Source organism: Diceros bicornis, chromosome 12 (assembly GCF_020826845.1).
Source record: "Diceros bicornis minor isolate mBicDic1 chromosome 12, mDicBic1.mat.cur, whole genome shotgun sequence".
In the NCBI taxonomy this organism is placed as follows: domain Eukaryota; kingdom Metazoa; phylum Chordata; class Mammalia; order Perissodactyla; family Rhinocerotidae; genus Diceros; species Diceros bicornis.
In genome coordinates this window covers 4870754-4893379 of record NC_080751.1, presented here as the reverse complement: position 1 = coordinate 4893379, position 22626 = coordinate 4870754, and the positions used below count along the sequence as shown (strand labels likewise).

Below are 22626 nucleotides of genomic sequence, written 5' to 3'. Positions count from 1 at the left end.
ATTTAAGACTTTTGTCTTTTTTTCTCACTTGATTCTCACAGCACGCTTGATAGATAAAGAAATTGAGCAGATGACAATAAGTGATTTACCTAAGAGCTCATTGTTAAGGACTAAGTAATAACAGGAATCCCATGTTCTTTTTAAAATAAGAATGTATGCATGCAACAAACATTTATTGAGAATCTGCAATTTGCCAAAAAAAACTTAGCTAGTTTTCCACCTTGAACTGATAGCTCAAGGGTTGTTATAAACAATCCCAGCTTTGTTTTTTTGTTTTTATTTTTTTGATTGGAGGGGGAGGAGATTTTTTGAAAATTCAGTGGATATATGAGAACATTTGTCAAATGTAATGAAAAGAAGAATGGTACTACAAGTCCCTCCATCAGATCTAAAAGAATGATCTCTGAGGGCTCCAAGCTCTCCAGAGGGAACCACTGACCAAAATTTTGTTTATCATTCCTTTGTTTTCCTTTTATAGTTTACTACATGTTTGATTTCCTAAACTAGATATTGTTTTTGAACTCTTTCATTCACTCATCTGAGATTCTTAGAAGTCTTTACCTGTGGCTATGATTCATTTTTTTTTAATTCATTCTGTAACAGATTGTTGATGGGCCTCTGGGTTTTTAACGGCCTTTTCTTTTTCAGTTGCGTAACCTGCTGTGAATATTTTTCTACATTCTTCTGGTGCACATGGACAAAAGATTCCACAAGGAATATATCTGAGTGAAATTGCAGAGGCACAGAAATTGCACGTTTAACTTGACTAGAATATGAACAAAATTTGCAAAGTGGTTGTATTGACGTATGTTCCACCCAGTAGAGCAGAAGTGTTTCTGTTGCTCCTTATCTTCACTAGCACTTGATATCAGACTTCTAGGTTTTTGCCAAATTGGTAGATATAAAATGATAACTCATGATGGTTTTATTTGCTCTTCTTTGATGACTAATGAGATTGAACAACTTTTCATATATTTTTTGGCCATTTCTGTTTGTTCTTAGTAGTGCCCATTGAAGTCTTTGCCCATTTTTCTATTGAATGTTGGTCATTTTCTTACTGCTATGTGAGTTCTTTTTTTTTTTTTTTTAAGATTTTATTTATTTATTTTATTTCCCCCCAAAGCCCCAGTACGTAGTTGTATGTCATAGCTGCACATCCTTCTAGTTGCTGTATGTGGGACGCGGCCTCAGCATGGCCGGAGAAGTGGTGCGTTGGTGCACGCCCAGGATCCTAACCCGGGCCGCCAGCAGCGGAGCGCGCGCACTTAACCGCTAAGCCACGGGGCCGGCCCGTATGTGAGAGTTCTTAATGTATTCTGAATACCAAACTTTTGTCTGTCGTGTGTGTTGCACATATCACCTGTTTCTGGGACTTTTCCGTCACTCTAGGGTGTTAAAAGTTAAAGAAAAATCTTAATTTTAATGTAGTTGAATTTATCTCTTTATGATTTGGACCGTGTCTGTGTGCGTGTGTGTGTATGTGTATGTGTGTGATTTAAGAAATTGTTTCCTATTCTGAGTTCATAAAAATATTGCCCTATATTATCTTCCAGAGGTTTTTTTTTTCGTTTTCCTTTCACATTTGTCTTTAAACTATCTGAAATTGATTTGTGTGTGGGATCTGGGGAAGAGATCCAATTTTATTTTCTCCACATACAGATAATCACCTGTCCTCGCAACATTTATTGTCTACTCCCTCCTTTTGCTGCTGATCTCTAGTGATCTTGCTGTTGTAAAACAGATTTCAACATGTTTGCATCTGTTTCTGGGCTTTCTATTCTGTTCCATAGGTCAGTTTGTCTCTATGCCAATACCATTCTATCTTAATAACTATGACTTTATAACAGCTCTTGATATGTTAAGCAAATCTCTCCATCTTGTTTTTCTTAAGGAATATCTTGGCTATTTTGGGCCCTTTGCAACTTGCATAAAAATTTGAGTCAGCTTATCATGTTCCACAAAAAATTCTCTTATTATGTTGAACCTTCTAGTTCATGAACCTGGTATTTTTATTTTTTAAAGTCCTTTAATGTCTTCGAATACATTTTTACTAATTTGCTTCGTGAAGGGCTGTCTATCTTTGGTTAGATTTATCCATAAGCACTTCTTAAAAATGCTCTTGCAAATGGCATAATTTTTTTATTGTGGTAAAACATATATAACATCTGTTGTTTTATGCATGTACAATTCAGTGACATTAAGTACATTCACTTTGTTGTACAACCATCACCACTATTCATCTTCAGAACTTTTCCATTAGCCCAAATTGCAACTCTGTACTCATTAAACAATACTCCCCGTTTCTCTTTCCACCCAACCCCTGGTAACCACTGTTGTACTTCTTTTCCTATGAATTTGATTAATCTAAGTACCTCATAAGTGGAATCATAGATGGTGTATTTTTTAATTATACATTTTTCTGTCTTGTTTGGAGTGAAGAAATACAAACAATATTTTATTAAATTGGTTTTTGTATTTAACAACCTTGCTTAAAATACTGAATTCTAATAATTTAGCTGTATTTGGGTTTCCTATGTAAACAAGCATATCACATGTGAATAGAAGGCTTTTTCTACTATTAAGCCTGCCCATCGAGTTTTAAATTTTAATTTGTTATTTTTTTGTTTCTAGACGTTGTTTGGTTCATTTTCATATCTGTTGGTTGCCCCTTTCAAGCTTTTATTTCTTTTAACCTATCAAGTATTGTTATTTGATATCCAATTCTGATATAAGCTCGTTGCCAGTCTGATTCTGCTGTCTGTTTCTGCTGCTTCTTTCTGGTGGTGCTTTGTTTTTTTGTGTGTGTTTTGTGTTTGAACTCTCAATTCTTCGAAGTTGATTTCTGCCAGATGCTTGGTGGCGATGCTAATTTAGGACCACTTTAAATTATTGACCCAAGGTTTTTGGAACCATTTGGTAGTCTGAATTTGGGCTATCCACCTATAAGAGGGCTGAGCTGGTTTGTGGTTATGACTTTTGAGGGTTTATTGTTGTTGTTTTGTGCCAGGGGGAGGGGGAATTTCACCAAGGCAAGTTTTGTGATCCCCTAGGGAGGATTTCTAGCTCACTTATACATTGAGGGTCTCAGCTGTATGAGGAACTGTCTGTTAGACCTTGATCTTTGCTCCCTGTGCTTTGTCCTGCAGTGCTGTGAAAATCGAAGCTCAGATTTTTACCTGGTTTGGCAAATGCCCACTCCCTTTAGTGATTCCAGTTACCAGTTCCTCTTTCACTTGGTTTTTACCCTCTTGCTAGCTCATGGAGGCATTTAAAAAGTTGTTTTTACATTATATCAAACATTTTAAATTATTTTCATTAGTGTAAATCAGGATAACAAATCCACCATATTGTTGGAAATTCCTATATCATTTTACTCTGTCATTTCTGGGAATTTGGAGAGGAAATATGGGATTAAATAAGCATCTTAAATTTATGAAAATGAAATAGAGAGTCCCTTTTACAGCTGCTAATTAATGATGTCTCTTTTTTTATAGGTGTCAGCTGTGATGCATGTTTAAAAGGAAATTTTCGAGGTCGCAGATATAAGTGTTTAATTTGCTACGATTACGATCTTTGTGCATCTTGTTATGAAAGTGGTGCAACAACAACAAGGCATACAACTGACCACCCAATGCAGTGCATATTAACAAGGGTAGATTTTGGTACGTATTTAATTAAAACTTTAATGGATTATCATTTAGAAGTGTGTGGGGGTGTGTGTGTGTGTGTGTGTGTGGAGAAGTAAAGGCAAAATGTTCTAAAACTATCCCCAATAGCATACGTGAGGCTCCAAATTCATTAAAAATAAAATGAATCTTATTTTTGTATTCTAGGTAATTCTCTAAATCATAGTTTACTTCTTTATGAAAGCCATTCAGAAATATATGCAGCTGACAAGGTGTGAAATGGAAGAATGCCTCAGTTAAGAAGCAATAAAGTGAAACTGACTATTCTTGCTAACAGTACACAAGTGTTCTTGCTCTAGTTATCAGAAAGCAGATTATTTCTACAATTGATTAGAAGACATTGTCAGTCCATAAGAAAAGCTATAAATGTTTCATGCTGTAATTTCTTACCTAGTCAGCACTTGTTATTATCTGTCTTTTTGACTGTATCCATTCTAGTGAGTGTGAAGTGATACCACATGTGGTTTTGATATGCATTTCTCTGATGGCTAATGATGTTGAGCCTCTTTTGTTGTGCTTATTGGCCATTTGTACATATATCTACTTTGGAGAAATGTCTATTCACATCCTTTGCCCATTATTTTAATTGGATAGTATGTCTTTTTGTTATTGAATTTTAATAGTTCTTTGTGTATTCTATATACAAGTTCCTTATCAAATAGATGATTTGGAGAAATTTTCTCCCATTCTGTGGGGTGTCTTTTTACTTTCTTTCTTCTTTTTTTTTTTTTTTGTGAGGAAGATCAGCCCTGAGCTAACATCCATGCTAATCATCCTCTTTTTGCTGAGGAAGACCGGCTCTGAGCTAAAATCTATTGCCAATCCTCCTCCCTTTTTTTTCCCCAAAGCCCCAGTAGATAGTTGCATGTCATAGTTGCACATCCTTCTAGTTGCTGTATGTGGGATGCGGCCTCAGCATGGCTGGAGAAGCGGTGCGGGCCCGGGATCTGAACCTGGGCCGCCAGTAGCAGAGCGCGTGCACTTAACCGCTAAGCCACAGGGCCGGCCCCTCTTTTTACTTTCTTGATGGTGTGTTTTGAAGCACAAAAGTTTTAATTTTGATGATGTCCATTTTATCTATTTTTTTCCTTTTGTTGTGCTTTTGGTGTCATATCTAGGAAACATTGCCTAATCCAAGATCATGAAGATTTAAACCTATGTTTTCTTCTAAGAGTTTTATAGTTTTAGCTTTTATGTGTAGATCTCTGATCCACTTGAGTTAATTTTTGTATATGGAATGAGGTAGACGTCCACCTTCATTCTTTTGCATATGGTTATCCACTTGTCCCAGCATCAACTGTTGAAAAGACTATTCTTTACCCAGTGAATTGTCTTGAATGAAAATCAGTTGACCAGGGGGCGATGTTGGTCAAAGGGTAGAAAGTTTTGTTACACAAGATGAATTAAGTTGTAGAGATCCAATGTACAGCATAGTGGCCATAGTTAACAATATTGTATACTTGAAATTTTCAAAGAGGATAATCTTAAATTAAATCTTCTCACTGCACACACACACACTCACACACACACAATGGTAGCTATGTAGAAGTCATAGATATGTTAATTAGCTTGATTGTAATAATCTTTTTACAGTGGATACATATGTCAAAACATCAAGTTGTATACCATAAATATATACAATTTTTATATACCAAAAATAATAAAGTTGTTTAAAAAGAAAAGTCAGTTGACTATAAATTTGACCATTTATTTCTGGGCTCTCAATCTATTCCATTGTTTTATATGTCTATCTTTATGCCATTACCATACTGCCTTGATTACTGTGGCTTTGTAGTAAGCTTTGAAACTGAGAAATGTGAGTCTTCCAACTTTGTTCTTTTTCAAGATTATTTTGAGTATTCTAGATCTTTTGAGTTTCTGTGTGAATTTTAGAATCAGCCTGTTAAATATCTGCAAAGAAGCCAACTGGGATTTTGATAGGGATTGTTTTGAATCTGTAGATCAGCTTGGAGAGTAACAATATTAAGTCTGCCAATCCATGAACATGGGATGTCTTTCCATTTATTTAGGTCATCTTTAATTTTGTAGTTATCAGAAGGTAAGTTTTATACTTTTATCATTAAGTGTATTCTTAAGTATTTTATTCTTTTTGCTGTTATAAATGGAATTTTTATTTTATTTTTTGATTGTGCACTGCAAGTGTATAGAAAACCAGTTGGTTTTTGTATATAGATATTATATCCTGTGATGTTGGTGAACTCGTTTATTAGTTCTAATATTTCTTAGGGTATTCTTTAGGATTTTCTATGTACGAGGTCATGTCATCTGCTAATAGAGAGTTTTACTTCTTCCTTTCCATCGGGATGCCTTTCATTTCGTTTTCTTGCCTGTTTACTCTGGTTATATCCCCCTAGTAAAATATTGAATAGAAATGGCAAAAGTGGACATTCTTGTCTTGTTTCTGGTCTTAGGGAGAAAGCATCCATTCTCTCACCAGTAAGTATGGTGTTAGCTATGGGTTTTTTGTAGATGCCTTTTATAAGGTGAGGAAGTTCTATTCTTTTTTATATATTTATCCCCACCTACCCTAAATCTGGCAAGTCTTAGGCACATAATAAATGGTCAATATATATGTAATGGGTAAATATTTAAGATATTTAAATATTAAGATAGTTAAGCTTAAATCTCCCTAAAAATGAATGTGAACAAATCTATCGGGTAGTGGACACTTTCTTCCTTTCTCTCTTCTCACAAAATTGATCATATCATCTTAAATTAGACATTTTTTCATGTTAAGTAATGAGATAATTCTTTGTAGTAAAGAATTGTAGTAAAGTAAAGTAACATACTAAATATACTTCAATTGCATTTCCTTTTGTGCTACTAGTGGAGAAAAATAGACTTATTCCTTTAGATGTACTAATGAGGCAAACAGATTGTTCCCACAGACTCTTACTAATTGGTCATTCTTCAGTAACCAAGTTGGGGAGAATGTGTTGTGGGAGTACCCCATTCACGTTAGCATTTACAATAACTGAATGTTTGGGGTCTTTTCTGCTGTAAGAATAGTATGTTCTGTAGACAAATAGCTGCATCTGAAAGTTGGCATATTGATCATGGTCATCTGTTCTTTCCCTCTGAGTACTTGTCTTTTTTTATTTGTTTGTTTGGTGAGGAAGATCAGCCATGAGCTAACATCCGATGCCAGTCCTCTTCTTTTTTTGCTGAGGAAGATTGGCCCTGGGCTAACATCTGTGCCCATCTTCCTCTACTTTATATGGGACGCCGCCACAGCATGGCTTGACAAGTCGGTGCACGCTCGGGATCCAAACCTCTGAACCCCAGGCTACCGAAGCGGAGCTCGTGCACTTCTTAACCACTAGGCCACCAGGCCGGCCCCACTTGTGTTCTTGTATATGATACACGCTACTAATTCTTTGTATGGTCACTGGCGTTGCCACAGTATACAGAGATAAAGAAAAAATAAATTACAATAAAATTAGAACCAGATTTGAAATAATAGATGCTTCCAAATTAAATGAAGGGCTAAAAAGCTGTTCGCTTTGTTTTTCTCTTAAGGCTATAGTAGCTATATGGAGAAGGAATTTTAGAGGGTGTGATGGAGTCCCTGGGAGCATACGCATGTTTCAGATGTAAACAGAGAGGTACTTAAGCACCCTTGAAAGAGTGAGGTTGTTGGTGGAGATTTCAGGCACAGTTTTTTTTTTTTTTTTTACCTGATTGTACCATAGCATTACATTTTTTATGTTTAAAAAACTCACAATAATATTTCTCAATAGAATTCCACTTCATTTTTCAGATTTGTACTATGGTGGGGAAGCTTTCTCTGTAGAGCAACCACAGTCTTTTACTTGTCCCTATTGTGGAAAAATGGGCTATACGGAGACATCTCTTCAGGAACATGTTACTTCTGAACACGCAGAAACATCAACAGAAGTGGTAAGTGAAGCAGCCTTGTGAATAAAATGATGTCATAAAGTACATTATTTCTGACATAAATAAAGCTAGGTCATTATTATCTACCTCCTGCTAAGTGTACTGATACTGTTTGCATATTAATCATTAAAGTTATCTTTTAACAACAAATTTTACACATCCTAGGAGGCTGCATGTGTGCAAGATAATGCCCCTCATTTGTCCATAGGAGGCTTTCTTGCCCTGTTGCTAAAAGCACAGTATGGAATCTTGACCAAATTCAGGAGCCCTTCAGTAAATGCATTGTGGGAAGTTTAAAAGCACCCCAGCCTGCAACATATCTTTTTTTTATAGTATTCTTGCTATCTGCTTAAAATTTTTCTTCTATAAGGAACCTTCACGAGGAAATTTAAAAATCTTTTGTCATGTGTTAAGTAATAATCCATTGTCACGTCTCATTGTAATATTCACTGACATTACTTAGTTTTCATTAGATCAAATCTCTTGCTTCATAGGTCAAAGCTCTGAGGTCCCTAGAAGTTCCTCCTACTCTGATCTTTTCCAGTGGCTAAACACCACGGACCCAGAATAATACACAAAGTCTTGCCTTGAAACGTTTTTGGATATTTTACTTGACGTCTGAGTCAGCACACATCCAACTTCAAGAAATGATAAAGTGTACCCAAAAGAGTTCCCTTCCCAAACCGTTTACCATAGGTAATAGTAGATAAAGTGAGATGAGAGATTGAACTGTAGTTACGGAATTTGGAGAATTTTGGCACAAGTAATCGCATATTGCATCAACTAATAAGCCCCTAAAATGTGCTTAAAAAAAAAATTAACTGAAACTCAAGAGAGATAAAATAGTGTGTCCAAGGACATAAAGCTAGTAAGGGGCAGGTCCAGGTGTATGAACTCAGCCAGAGTCCCTCTGGGTCGTAGTGTCCCTACTTAACCACTTTTCTGTTCTGTCTCCACTACAATTCTGCTGGTACAGCTATGAGTAACACAGATTCACTTTCATTCCCACTTACATTGCTAGTTCAATGCTTAAAGTTGTTATAAGATTTATAGTTCACACAGTTGGTAAATTTGCATTATGTAGTCCTCAAGCCAAACTTTACTATCTAGTGGCTCAGAAATGCTCCCGTCTTGCATCTTGGGGAGCTTCGGAACACTATTGTCACGTTTTACTACTGTTCTTAGTTCGTTCTTTTTTTATCCTGTAAAGATGACTTTGCTTCCTTTTGATACAGTCCCACATACTAGTATGAAGAATGCTGACTTGATTGCATCTCCATCCTGGTTGTTGTGGAAAACTTGGAATAATTTCTCTTTGATTTAATTTCTGTTAAGTTTGGGTGCTTTGTTTACAATAAGGTACAATAAGGAGGGGTTTCCTTTATTATAAATTAGGCTTTCTTAAAATCATTATTTTCCAATTGGCCCTAGTGTATACTTTCATCACCCCACTGGGGCAGGACAACTACTCAGTTTTCCATATCCAAAACTGGAGAATCCAGTGGAAATCTAAGTCCTTTCCATGAATGAAAAGCTAATTATTCATTTTTTGAAATAAGAATCAACCCCCGCCAGGCTTGCCTTTGTTTTTTTCCAAAAGTAAATACTCACAATTTGTTTACACACCTCTATACCTGATACCGAGTTGAAGAATTCACTACTCACCATCTACAGATGGTTTTGTGATCTGTTTCTTATAAGTTGTGTTCAGTTATGTGCATTCATTAAGTTGAATATGGCTCAGGGGAGTGGCTATACTGTTTTTCATATTGATATTGGAGTTCAGGAGTAACTTACATCATTTTGGTGTGGGTTTATATTCAAGAACAACTGACTATATCTCCTTTTCTATTTCTGTTTACATTTTTCTTTCTAGATGCTCAATTTGCTATCTTGCTTTGCCCCTGTGTTTCCTGCATATGTCCTCTAGACCACCAGCTTGTACTTTCCTATAGGACTTAAGGATCTCTCTCCTCTAACCAGCATCTCTTTGGAACATTTAGGGGCAAGAGGATATATCACTGCAGATATTACTTTCACCACTACTAAACATTTACTGATACCTGACATAGCTAGTAAGAAAGTCTACTGAAGGTTAATTTTTAAAACAACTTTGTAATCCTTGTCTATATTTTTCTGCCTCTTTTTTCAACTAAGGACTCCAGGGCCCCAATATAAGATTAATTTAAGATTACTCAGGAGGCTTTTGATTTTAGAGTATGGAGAATCCTTCAAAACCAGATACTATGAAAAACAACATCTGACATAGAATGCATAGTGAAGGTAATTACTAGTTAAGAACTTAAAAAGCAGACTGAGTATAGTCTCAGGAGTCTTTACGTAAACACCAAATATAACAATGTGATTTTTGAAATTAAACAAAAGTTCTTAAAAACCCTTGTAGTTATCACAAGATTTGGTAGATTGGGACAACTAACTGGATTTTGGCTGTGGGAAGAACTAAAAGGCAAAGTAGCACAGTATGTAATTATCAAAGTCCATCAACCTGGTAGTTAAGTGAGCAGTAGAGGTCCAAGGGAATTGCAGATACGAAGGATCTATTGAGGAAGTCTTAGGATTGTGGAAGAAACATGGTGGGGAAACTTTTCTTTGAACATGAAAGGGCATTAAGAGTGGCTCCTCTGAAATTTTTCTTTAATCTTATATTTGAGCTGACTTGCACTGCAGCAAATTAGAAAGTCTTCAGGGTTTTCTGTTGTTGTTTTTAAGTGAAACATGCCTTTACCGTTAATTAATGATGTGTAATTAATCTTTCAGTTCTTTGTTTAGTAAATCTCTTGCAATTTATACAAAGAACGTTATGCTTAAAAGGTAAAAGCACTTTAAGTTCACCAACATTTACTTCTCACTTCTGGAAATCTGTTATAATACATTACTCTGGTCATTGCAGCAGTCCTCTAATAGTTCACTGCTGGGAACTTTTTGCTTTCTAGTTTTCCTGTGATTTATTTACTCTGTTTTCATTACTCTCCAGAAAAGGGGTTAGGGTATCTCCAGCTTTTAGGTGCTCTTTGTATATGTTAGTGATATGTTTCCTTATTTCCTCCCTTTTTAATGAAGACTTGGATGTGTTTGTAACAAATTGAGTTTATATTTGAAATAGCGTGGTTGTATTATGTCCCAATTATAGTAATTTGATAAGGAATAAAAATCAAGGAGGGAGCCAGTCCCGTGGCCTGGTGGTTAATTTCAGCAGCCCAGGTTCGGTTCCCTGGCACAGACCTGCGCCACTCGTCAGCGGCCATGCTGTGGTGCCGACCCACGTACAAAATAGAGGAAGATTGACACAGATGTTAGCTCATGGTGAATCTTCCTCAGCAAAAAAAAAAATCAAGGAGAAAAAATGATTTTAGAAATTTTCCACGATCTGACTTTAGATATTTTATTTGGAATAATAATTCTTATAGAGAAAAATGATGGCATCAAAAGACTTTTAAATCTTTTAATTATTCAGAATAATCAGTTTTACCTGATAGTTTATTTAATATTTAAATATCTGTTCTAGTGTCAATTAAAAGGAGCCATAGAGCACAGAATAGAAATTATCATCATCATTGTGGCATTTGTTTATAAACAATTAGATGCATTTGATCTCTAAATTAAACAAAGAGGAAAGTATTAGATCAAATACACTGTAAATCAGAATAACATGACTGATATGATTTATGCATGAAGGGTGTGGGAGGTGACATTTTTTAAATTGCCTTTTGGACTTTTAAATCTTGACCATCAATATATCTGTATTTCATTGAAAGACTATTTTAATATGTAGATATATAGAGCTAACTTTCCAACACATATATTTCCTTATTAGGAGCAATAATAGTAGAATAAACCACAATTTTTATAAATCTTCTAATCTAATCTTGTACACTTTCTTAAATATTATAATTACCTATTTACACTTATAATCAGGTAGTCAGGAAAGGTAAGCATTTAAAAGCCAAATATACATTTAAAGGGAAAATAGGCTTTAATTGACTGTTACTGCTTGCATTTCTTCTTTATCAAAGAACACAATTGGGTGCTGCCTGCTTTTCTGTGAACTAACAGTAGTATTGTATTTAATAATAGTGGAGAAATAGGTAAGATTTAAAATATATAGTTGCTGCAGGCAACCATATTGCCACTACTCAACTGCTTTTAGCTAGAGAGATTATAGAAGATTAGGGTTTGGTACTTTTACCATTTGTGCTTTTCATTACTTTTGACTCAAAATACTTTTTACTTTATAAATCACTTTTTTCTATCTTGCGTACTTGTTATCTTTGCATGTTTTTTTAATAATAGTTATTTTTAGCACATTTACTTGTTTAAAATCAGTGGTACTTTTGATTTTAAGGGTGATACAGCCATTAGTATCCCAGCAGAAGATTTTTGACTTGAGTTCTTTAAGCACTTGTCAGCCTTGTCTCTTCTCCTCCTATCACCCCTTCTTTTCCTGCCCTCCCCCTCAGATTAAAAAAAAACGGGTTGGATAGATTCCCAGTAGTGGGATAGCTGGATCATAGGGTATTTCTATTTTTAATTCTTTGAGGAATCTCCATACCGTTTTCCATAGAGGCTGCACCAGTTTGCATTCCCACCAGCTGTGTGTGAGGGTTCCTGTTTCTCCACATCCTCTCCAACATTTGTTGTTTTTTGTCTTGGTGGTTATCGCCATTCTAACGGGCATGAGGTGATATCTTAGTGTTGTTTTGATTTGCATTTCCCTGATGATTAGTGATGTTGAACATCTTTTCATGTGCCTATTGGCCATCTGTATATCTTCTTTGGAGAAGTGTCTGTTCATTTCCTCTGCCCAGTCTTTGATTGGGTTGCTTGTTTTTTTTGTTGTTCAGTTGTGTGAGTTCTTTATATATTATGGAGATTAACCCCTTCTCAGATATATGTTTTGCAAATATTTTCTCCCAGCTGATGGGTTGTCTGTTCATCTTGGTTCTGGTTTCATTTGTCTTGTAGAAGCTCTTTAATCTGATAAAGTCCCACTTGCTTATTTTTTCTTTAGTTTCCCTAGTCTGGGTAGGCATGTCATCCGAAAAGATTCCTTTATGACCAATGTCCTGAAATCAACAATCCAAAGAGGCTTATGCACCCCTATGTTCATTGCAGCATTATTCACTATAGCCAAGAAGTGGAAGCAACCTAAGTGTTCCTCGACTGATGATTGGAACAAGATGTGGTATATATATACAATGGAATACTACTCAGCTGTAAAAAAAAGACAAAATCGTCCCATTTGCAACAACATGGATGGGCCTGGAGGGTATTACGTTAAGTGAAATAAGCCAGAAAGAGAAAGACAAACACTGTATGATCTCACTCATATGTGGAATATAAACCAACACATGGACAGAGAAAACTGTATTGTGGTTACCAGGGGCAATGGGGGTAGGAGGTGGGCACAAGGGAGACATATATATGGTGATGGACAAACAAAAATGTACAACCCAAAATTTCACAATGTTATAAACTATTAAAACATCAATTAAAAAAAAAAAAGACAGGTTAAGAAAATTTTTTGAAGATGCCTGTCTTGTTCAGAGATGACGTCATTTTTTCTAGGAACCTCTACCAAACTTGGCCTCACTTGGCAAACTGGTTATGCCCTTGAGAAGAGAAACTTACAAAGCTTCTGTCATCGCCAGACTCTAATTTAAACTCATCATAAACAACATAAACCCACTAACTTAGGTAGAGTTCATTTCTGATCCTTTACTGAAATTGTTGCTGGCTTTGGGGCACTGCCTCCCTGCCTCTGTCCCCCTACAGCTTTCAGGTTCTTATTGACACCATTAAGCAATAAGAACTTCCCATTTCCTTTTCTTTCTCAAAGTCTACAAGTAAAATATATAGCTTACCCCAGGGAAGATAGAAAACGTTGAGCTTACGTTGGGGTTTTTCTTCTAGGTAAGCATAGATGCTCATATCTAGAGTGAACTGTGGACAGGATAAAGGAATAGGATAGCTCTTACTCCTTTGGAGTTATTTCTCACTGTGGCTAAATTGTATTTTTTCAAGTTTTGTGAATTCCCAGTAGATCAGCATGCACATGTAATTTAAATTTCTTCCAAGAAACATGTTTAAAACCAAAACTCTATTTTTTAGGACTTTTAAATCATGTATAAAAATGTAAGGAAAATTAAAACTTTTGTATATAACAAAAACTCCCTAACATTCTAAATGCTGCTCTTTAGAAGCAGGTGACAGTTCTAACTTAAGCATTAAAATGGGGAGAATGGAGCTGAGGAGAGAAATAAATTCAATATGAAGTAACTCATACTTAATTATAATTTCAGTATTTCACTGCAACAACAGAAAATTAGATTATAATTGAGTTGAAAATCTTGAAAAGACCTGTATCTTTATTGGTAAAATGGATGGCTAAGGTACAAGTGACTACAACTTAGATAGTTCTAGAAGGCTCCCAAAAGGAGTTTATTAACCATGCAGCATAGATTTTCCACCAGTGCTATATGTATGTTCTCAAAGCAAAACTCTGATATTCAGTCTTATATTCATTATATCTGAGGATTTTATAAGATAAACTATTTTTTTTTTTGTGAGGAAGATCGGCCCTGAGCTAACACCTGCCAATCCTCCTCTTTTTGCTGAGGAAGACTGGCCCTGCGCTAACATCCATGCCCATCTTGCTCCACTTTATAAGGGACGCCGCCACAGCATGGCTTGCCAAGCAGTGCATTGGTGCGCGCCTAGGATCCGAACAGGTGACCCCTGGGCCGCCGCAGTGGAGCGCGCACACTTAACCGCTTGCGCCACCGGGCCGGCCCCTAAACTACTTTTAATTGGGCAAGAGATCCAAAAAACCTGAAGTTACCAATTAGCCTTAGTAGTCGTTAGCTCTGTAGAATGTCATCTTTTTTTTTTTTTTTAAGTATAAGGATTAAAATATAATGCACGTAATATTGCCCTCAGAAGGATAGTGTCAGAAGAAATGCAGTTCTGGATCGTTCCTGGGTCAGTTATTAAGGACAGCTTGGAAAGGGAAACATGTCTTTTGCAAGATAAATATTCATAACTTCTGAATGTGTCTTTCCAAGTGTTAACCAAGAACATTACGTTTAATATGTGAAGTGTGAAGTATTGCTTTCTGAAGTCATCAGATTCTTGGAGTAAGGCACAATGGCTGTCAGCATGATAATAAATTTAAAACATGCCTTCTACCCACACAGACTTTATAGCATGTCTAAAGACCAAACTAGCTCGTTTGACACAATTGGAGAAGAAGGCAGGAAGCAGTCAGAGAGGGCTTTGTGACTTGAGGTAGACCTTGAAAAATGGGTATGATTTCAAAAAGTGGACAAAATGGGAAGGGAATGGCATTATTCAGAGAGAAGAGGTAGCATGAACCAAGACGTAGTGTTGAGAAAGAGCATAGTAGGTGGAGGGGATGGGAAGGCATTGATTATTGTGGTAGATAGTGGAAAATAAAATTGAATCAGCCAGCTGCGTGAGGCCAGATAATAGAGAACTTTAAAACCAGAATCTTTGTCCACCTGGTTTGGTGGACAATAAAGAAATGTTTTGGTACCTGTACAGAGGAATGGCATTACTTTCTCCACCATCATGCCACCTAGGCTGTCATTTGGGAAGGGAAGGATGGTAGGGTTTGAGTGATTCTCTAGTTCTTTTGAAACAGGATGCTTATGTGGATGAGCATGGGGAAAAATGGGGGTAGAAATTACGAAGAAGTTGTGTTGCCCCTTATAAGAACATGGTTGCCAGAGAAATGGTGCATCAAATATTTGGTGTCAATAAAGAGTAAAAACAGAAGATGATGTAGAGAAACCACAGCTTTTGGACAGATATTCTCAAAAGGGGAATGTTTCTCAAGGATTTAAAAACCTTGTACTTGTAGTCTTATGATACTGTAATAACACTATACATAGTCCAGCACCTGTTCATTGTTACAAAATGAAGAGTCTCAAAAATATCTAAGCTGGCTTGTTTGTTGTATTTTTAAATAACTAGAGGTTGTTTCTGCTTCTCAAACCTTGGTGGTCTTTTTGTTTTAAGCAGGTCTGGTCACAGTTGTCAAATAAGAAACAAATCACACTGTTCTGGATTTCTCAAAGAGTTAACAATCTAGCTAGGCAAGACAGAAACACGAAAAGTAAAATAAGTGTATCAGACACTGCCATGCAATGTCACAGCACAGGAATGGTACAAATTCCTAGTAAAGAGAGAGTTGATAATCTGTGAACTTGTGAACAGGTAGAATTGCTTTTCTCTCTGACAGGAAAAAATGTCTGACCACCTTTCTTGCATCTTCTAAGAAAGGCACACACGTGTCTATCTATTTCTTCCTCTCATTTGCCTCATGGGCACGTTCCACTGTGACCTACCTAGTTCTTTTGCACACTGTCATGCTTAAATGTTGTTTCTCATGAGCATCTTCAGGTTTTCTTGAGGATTTCTCAGTCCTGAGGCAGATAATCAGGACAGCTGGCTGAGCATACAAGGAACTGGTATCAAATCAAACTCCCAGGGAACTTCTGCTCTCTAGTTGTTAGAAGATGGGGATTTGTGTTTGCTGAGGCTCTAGAAATAAGACTAGTTTGTTTTCCCCCCCCCAACCCCAGTATTGTCCTTCCAAGTCTCACCTTTCCCCTTCCTCCTCGTCTCCATTGCCACTCTCTTCTCCATTGCCACTCTCTTCTCCCACTCTGCTGTCAGCAGGCAATAAGGTCAACTGATTGCCCGAATTTTACTCCAGGTTTAAAGATTTTAGATAATGGCACATGTATTGGCAAGATGAATCACACATCTTGTCCTCAACTCTCTTATCCCCAGAAAGGCACAAGCCTAAAAGTTTAACTGGATGTTTCCTGAGGCTCCCTTTGGTCATGCTCCTTTGCTCAGACCTTTCCTCTTAGCTCTGTTCTTTAAGATTGAAATTCTTCATACTTCAAGGCTTGGCTACCACTCTTAGACCATCATCTGCCCGTTTGAGTTTCTGGAAGAGAAAGGACCTTTTCTCTGAAAGTTCTTCATTCTTCATTCTTTCTATCCTTCCCCTCTCCTGCCCCCTATTTCACCACTTCTGTTGAAACCACTCTTTCAGAAACCACATTCCCAACTAAAGCATCCTCTGAGCTCTGCCTGCATACACACCATTTTATTCCTACTTTTTCTTTCTATCCCTTGCCTTAAAGCCCACAGGGAAATTGGTCTTCTCCTCTTTGACCTTGATCTGACCACCAGTTTCTGTCCAACCTCCTATCCTTCTGGGAAATAAGGTTCTAAAAACAGACTCCCACCCCCCATCCTTTCCCTTTGGAACTCCCATCCATGAATTTATAGAGCACATTTGCATGTTATCAGTAATCATTGTCTGTCTTACCGTATCACATTCAAAGTGATCTTTTAATAAGATCTCTGCTGTAGTGTTTGGAGACTGGCCCTCAAGTCTAGCTTACTCTGGGGAAGCTTATGTCTCAGTCTTTACCATGGAAGACTGGACTTAGCCAAACATGAATGTGCACTAAATAGCACATTTAAAAAATTTTTTTATGGAAACTATTTTGCTAGACCATGCTAATGAGTCGACCAGGCTGTTAGAAGGTTTTGCCAGAGCTCAAGTTTGATCTGTCTCTCTAGAACTGGTGTCTCAGGGTGTCTGACCCTGAGAGATTGTCTGTTTTGGTTGTAACAGCGTTGATGCACTTGTAGTTCTTTTTTTTTTTTTTTTTTAATTGATGTTTTAATAGTTCATAACATTGTGAAATTTTGGGTTGTACATTTTTGTTTGTCCATCACCATATATATGTCTCCCTTCACCCCTTGTGCCCACCCCCCACCCCCATTGCCCCTGGTAACCACAATACAGTTTTCTCTGTCCATGTGTTGGTTTATATTCCACATATGAGTGAGATCATACAGTGTTTGTCTTTCTCTTTCTGGCTTATTTCACTTAACATAATACCCTCCAGGCCCATCCATGTTGTTGCAAATGGGACAATTTTGTCTTTTTATGGCTGAGTAGTATTCCATTGTATATATATACCACATTTTCTTGATCCAGTCATCAGTCGAGGGACACTTAGGTTGCTTCCACTTCTTGGCTATAGTGAATAATGCTGCAATGAACATAGGGGTGCATAAGCCTCTTTGGATTGTTGATTTCAGGTTCGTTGGATAGATTCCCAGTAGTGGAATAGCTGGATCATAGGGTATTTCTATTTTTAATTCTTTGGGGAATCTCCATACCGTTTTCCATAGAGGCTGCACCAGTTTGCATTCCCACCAGCTGTGTATGAGGGTTCCTGTTTCTCCACATCCTCTCCAACACTTGTTTTTTGTCTTGGTGATTATAGCCATTCTAACGGGCATGAGGTGGTATCTTAGTGTTGTTTTGATTTGCATTTCCCTGGTGATTAGTGATGTTGAACATCTTTTCATGTGCCTATTGGCCATCTGTATATCTTCTTTGGAGAAGTGTCTGTTCATTTCTTCTGCCCATTTTTTGATCACGTTATTTGTTTTTTTGTTGTTCAGGATGTACTGTAGTTCTTACTCAGGCCTCCAGGACTTTTCACTAGCTCATGATCTACTGGGTTTTTGCCTGGTTAAAACTTGGTAATAGTAAAATTTGTAGTAAAATACTCATCCAGAAAGATGTCTGATCAGTGTTTACCTGTTAACTCTGCTTGCTTTATTTTCCTTTCAGATTTGTCCAATATGTGCAGCATTACCTGGAGGCGATCCTAATCATGTCACGGATGACTTTGCAGCTCATCTTACACTTGAACACAGAGCCCCTAGGGATTTAATATCCTTTTAAGAGGCAACAAGGGAAAGAGTTGTTGTGACATTTGTCATTTTAATTATTTTTAAGGATGATAAGGATGATGTCCTCAAAGAGAAAAACTAATCTCCAAATTATTTTAATTTATTTGACCTTTCTCTAAAAGTGACTCAGTGTTGAGATGCAGTTTCTTATTTTTCTTTTTATATGCTATGGCTGTTAAATGAACCATGCTCATTAAGGGAAAGTTGACTTGCACATCATCTTTACTTCATTACCATCAGATTTTTTTTATATAAATTTATAATTTTTTTATATAAATTTATTTATATCCTGAACTTTTTCAGCAAGTTCAGGGGCCTCTAGTGAAATTGGTATCCATTCAATAGAATATCCCACATCATCTACATCCATTTTTGTGAGATTTTTATAAGAGTTTCTGGTTAGCAAGAGAAGATGAAATTATGCAAAATATAAGAATAAGAGAAAGCATATGTTACATTGTAGATTCCTAGTGAGTATTACCATTAAGTTCTAGAACACAAAATGTTGGCATAGCAGTTCTCCTGAAAACATACTAATTTTTCAGGTTCTTCAAGTGCTACTATGTTGGGCCGGCCCCGTGGCTTAGTGGTTAAGTGCGTGCACTCCACTGCTGGCGGCCCGGGTTCGGATCCCGGGTGCGCACCGACGCACTCACGCACCGCTTCTCCGGCCATGCTGAGGCCGCGTCCCACATACAGCAACTAGAAGGATGTGCAGCTATGACATACAACTATCTACTGGGGCTTTGGGGAAAAATAAGTAAATAAAATTAAAAAAACAAAAGTGCTACTATGTGGTAACTTTATGTGTTTGACATGAGGGAGTGGTTTCTCCAAGCCTCTCAAGCGCCAGAACTTTTTTTTTTTTTTTTTTTTTTACTATTTTGATGGAACTCTTCCTAAAGGACACTTTACACCCAGCTACTTTTTAAAAACAAAATACAGGGGCCGGCCCCGTGGCCTAGTGGTTAAGTGTGCATGCTCCGCTGCTGGTGGCCCGGGTTCGGATCCCAGGCGCACACCAATGCACTGCGTATCAGGCTGTGCTGTGGTGGCGTCCCACATAAAGTGGAGGAAGATGGGCACGGATGTTAGCCCAGGGCCAGTCTTCCTCGGCAAACAAAAAAAAAAAGGAGGATTGGCATGGATGTTAGCTCAGGGCTGATCTTCCTCACAAAAAAAAAAGATCATAACATCACTTTCTGTAGAATCCAGGCCATCATCAAGAATACCACAGTGAAACAGTGCACATTATGGTGGTGCCTAAGGGTCTCACGGAGCCACTCACCCTGTCCCTAAATGACCATCAGCGGAAACACTGAGAAGCCAGCAAAAAAAATTTATCTTCTGTAGCCATTCTTTTTGCTTCTTTGAAAGAAAAGTCTCTTTTTTTTTTTCCTCCTCTTTTTGCTGAGGAAGATTGGCCCTGGGCTAAGATCCGTGCCCATCTTCCTCTAGTCTATACGGGACGCCGCCACAGCATGGCCTGACAAGTGGCGCCTGGGTGCGAGCCGCGGTTCCGCCCCAGATCTGAACCTGTGAACCCCGGGCTGGCGAAGCTGAGCGCGCACACTTAACTGCTGGGCCACCAGGCCAGCCTAAAAGATAAGTCTCTTTTACTACAATATCTGGCTTTTCCCCCACACACATTTTGCCTGTGTGGAAACACAAGATTGTGTTCATGAGTTTTGCTGTTTGCTACTTGGGACCCCTTCTTCACTTTGACTCACACTCAGCCATATAAGATGGTTGAGGCTGCTGGAAATTTGACCTCTTAATAAATGTGATGTTAGTTTGTGTCTCTGCTTATATAAGAAATTTAAATCTAGTTTTCTGCTTAGCAGCAGCACTGAAAAAAAACTTGAAGACAGATTAAAACTAATAACCAAAAGGAGTCCTTTAATTCCAAATTTAAATTATTCATACTGTTCCTTTCTCATTGTATATGATCATTGAGATTTGATTAGCATTTATATTAGCACAATTCTCCCCAGATTAAAAAGTTATGCTTATTAATTGTGGTTCCTCAGATATAAACATTTATGAAATTCAGTCCTGGAATTAGGATAAGAGAATGTCCACGTTGGGTGTCTGACCAGGCACCCCATCTGGTGGAGTTACTCTGTTGTTGTAGAGGGAGCCTCGGAAGAAATCTCTTCCCACCTGGAGAACCTTTTTTTCCGTTTGAAAACATACACACATACAATACACACCCTCTCACACATTGCTTTATATTTGAGTGTCTTTTTTAGAGTTAATAGCCCTCATAGATATAGTTGTGACTTTGCATTCTCAATAAATATGCTATTTTTAAATGCTGACAGTTTAGGAAATCTGCATGTCTATGTAGCAAGGGCTCAGGTGGTGTTTTTTGCCTTCCTGTGAAATACCTGGGTCCTTTCCTTAACTGTGGAGTTATGATGAATCGAGTGGTGTTCGACATGTACGTAGAATGTTTCACCCTGGCCGGGGATTGGGAGGTCCTCGTGCTCGTAGATCAAACATGCACTTTACTAGCAGTTCTACTGGTGGACTTTCTTCTTCTCAGAGTTCATATTCTCCAAGCAATAGGGAAGCCATGGATCCTATAGCTGGTAAGTTAGTTTCACATTAATAAAGGAAATGGGAGGGGAGGGGGGCTTCTATAAAATTTTTTTGTGGGATTTATCTCTTATCATGCTCCTATATTCCTTCACAAAATTCCCAAATATTTTATAAGTATAAAAGATTTTAAAACTAGACAACATAAAGTAGTTCTTATTATTCTGTCATTTCTTTAAGTACTTAGAGGCATAAGATAATAAGAAATGGCTTTATATTCTATTTGTGGCCTCCATTGAAACCCCAGAAAATCATAAAAGATTTCAGAGTTGAAAGACCCCCAGAATTCCATGATTCAACCCCCATAAGTACACAGATAAGAAAACTAATTGTTGGCTAAAGAATTAAGCTCTTCTCATGGAAGAGAGTCAAGTAGGAATTTCTTTATCCTTGCTTTGATTTTTGAACTAAATTGCTGTGGAACACACTGAAAAGTACATGTTTTAATAGCTTGGGGAAATGTTACTGAAAAAACAACTACATTTGAACATGTAGTTCGTAACCAAATCATTGGGTCTAATGCATGGCCAACCTGGGAAACTGGCAGCAGAGCACAAGGGTTGGGGGTCAAAATGTCAACAAGCACTGGAGCCTGAGAATCTGAAAGACGCCAGGCGCACACGGGCGGTGAGACTCGGAGAAGTTGTGCGAGTTCTGAGATGTGTGCGCGTAGTGGAGTGTGCACCTGGAAGCCATGATGCACCGTGCACAACACCCGGAGACGCTGGGAAGCGTGAGTCTGTGATAGAAACTAGGAATCGTTGTCCTCATAAAATGTTCTTTAAAATGTGAGATAGTGTAAAATCTTAATTCCAAATGTGCTTTGGGCATTTGGATGTGCAATAAGCCAAATAAACTGAGTTTTGGGGATTTAAAAACTATTTCTTCAACCAAGGGGAATGTTTACCTGCGGCTCTAAATGTTAAAGTAATTTCTAGGAGCAAAATTCAAAATTGAGAAATTTTCTCCATTATTTCTATTCTGTCAGTGGAGATTAGTTTATTTTAGTGATTGACTGTATGAAAGAATGGAGTAAGAACCCCTGCGATAAAGCAACAGTGAGCAAGAAAACAGAAGCATACCGGGTTAATGAGTTTTAACGATGAAAAGCATTTGCGAGCCTGGGAATGTCTGCGAGGCGATCATCATTTCCTTGTAAGCTAGGTAGACCCTGCACGTGCAAGAGGCAATTACTACACCTTGCTTAGATGAGAAGGCAGGGACATAGGTCCACATCACTCTTGATGAGTACAACCTTATTGAAACAAGAGAGACAGGATGGGGACAGGCCACTAAACAGGCTGTACAGTCTGGAGCCAGTCAGCCTTACTGGGTGTCGCCAGTGGTGCTCTCGAATGACGGTACCAGAAAGTACCAGAGAGAGAAGGCAGAGGCCAGTGTACAAGGGTCACAGAAATGATCTAGGTCTTTTAGATTTAATTCTAATCATTCAGTCAATGTGTGAGTGCCTACTACATGTCAGACACTGTTCTAAGAGCTGGGAATGTCGTAACCAGTAGACTTGATCCCTGCTTCCATGGAGCTCATGTTGAGAGGGCTTATATCATGATTGGAGCAGTAGATGAAC

General features: G+C 37.7%; 1 protein-coding gene across 1 annotated transcript in view; it reads left to right on the top strand.

Annotated features, from left to right (window-relative positions):
- The window catches only part of KCMF1 (potassium channel modulatory factor 1), a 68762-nt gene that overhangs the window by 39474 nt on the left and 6662 nt on the right, over positions 1–22626 (top strand). The window contains exons 2-5 of the mRNA XM_058550811.1: positions 3495–3662; positions 7468–7607; positions 18316–18406; positions 20846–21031. Of these exons, the coding sequence (XP_058406794.1) occupies positions 3495–3662; positions 7468–7607; positions 18316–18406; positions 20846–21031 (585 nt within the window). The remainder of the gene's footprint in view (positions 1–3494; positions 3663–7467; positions 7608–18315; positions 18407–20845; positions 21032–22626) is intronic.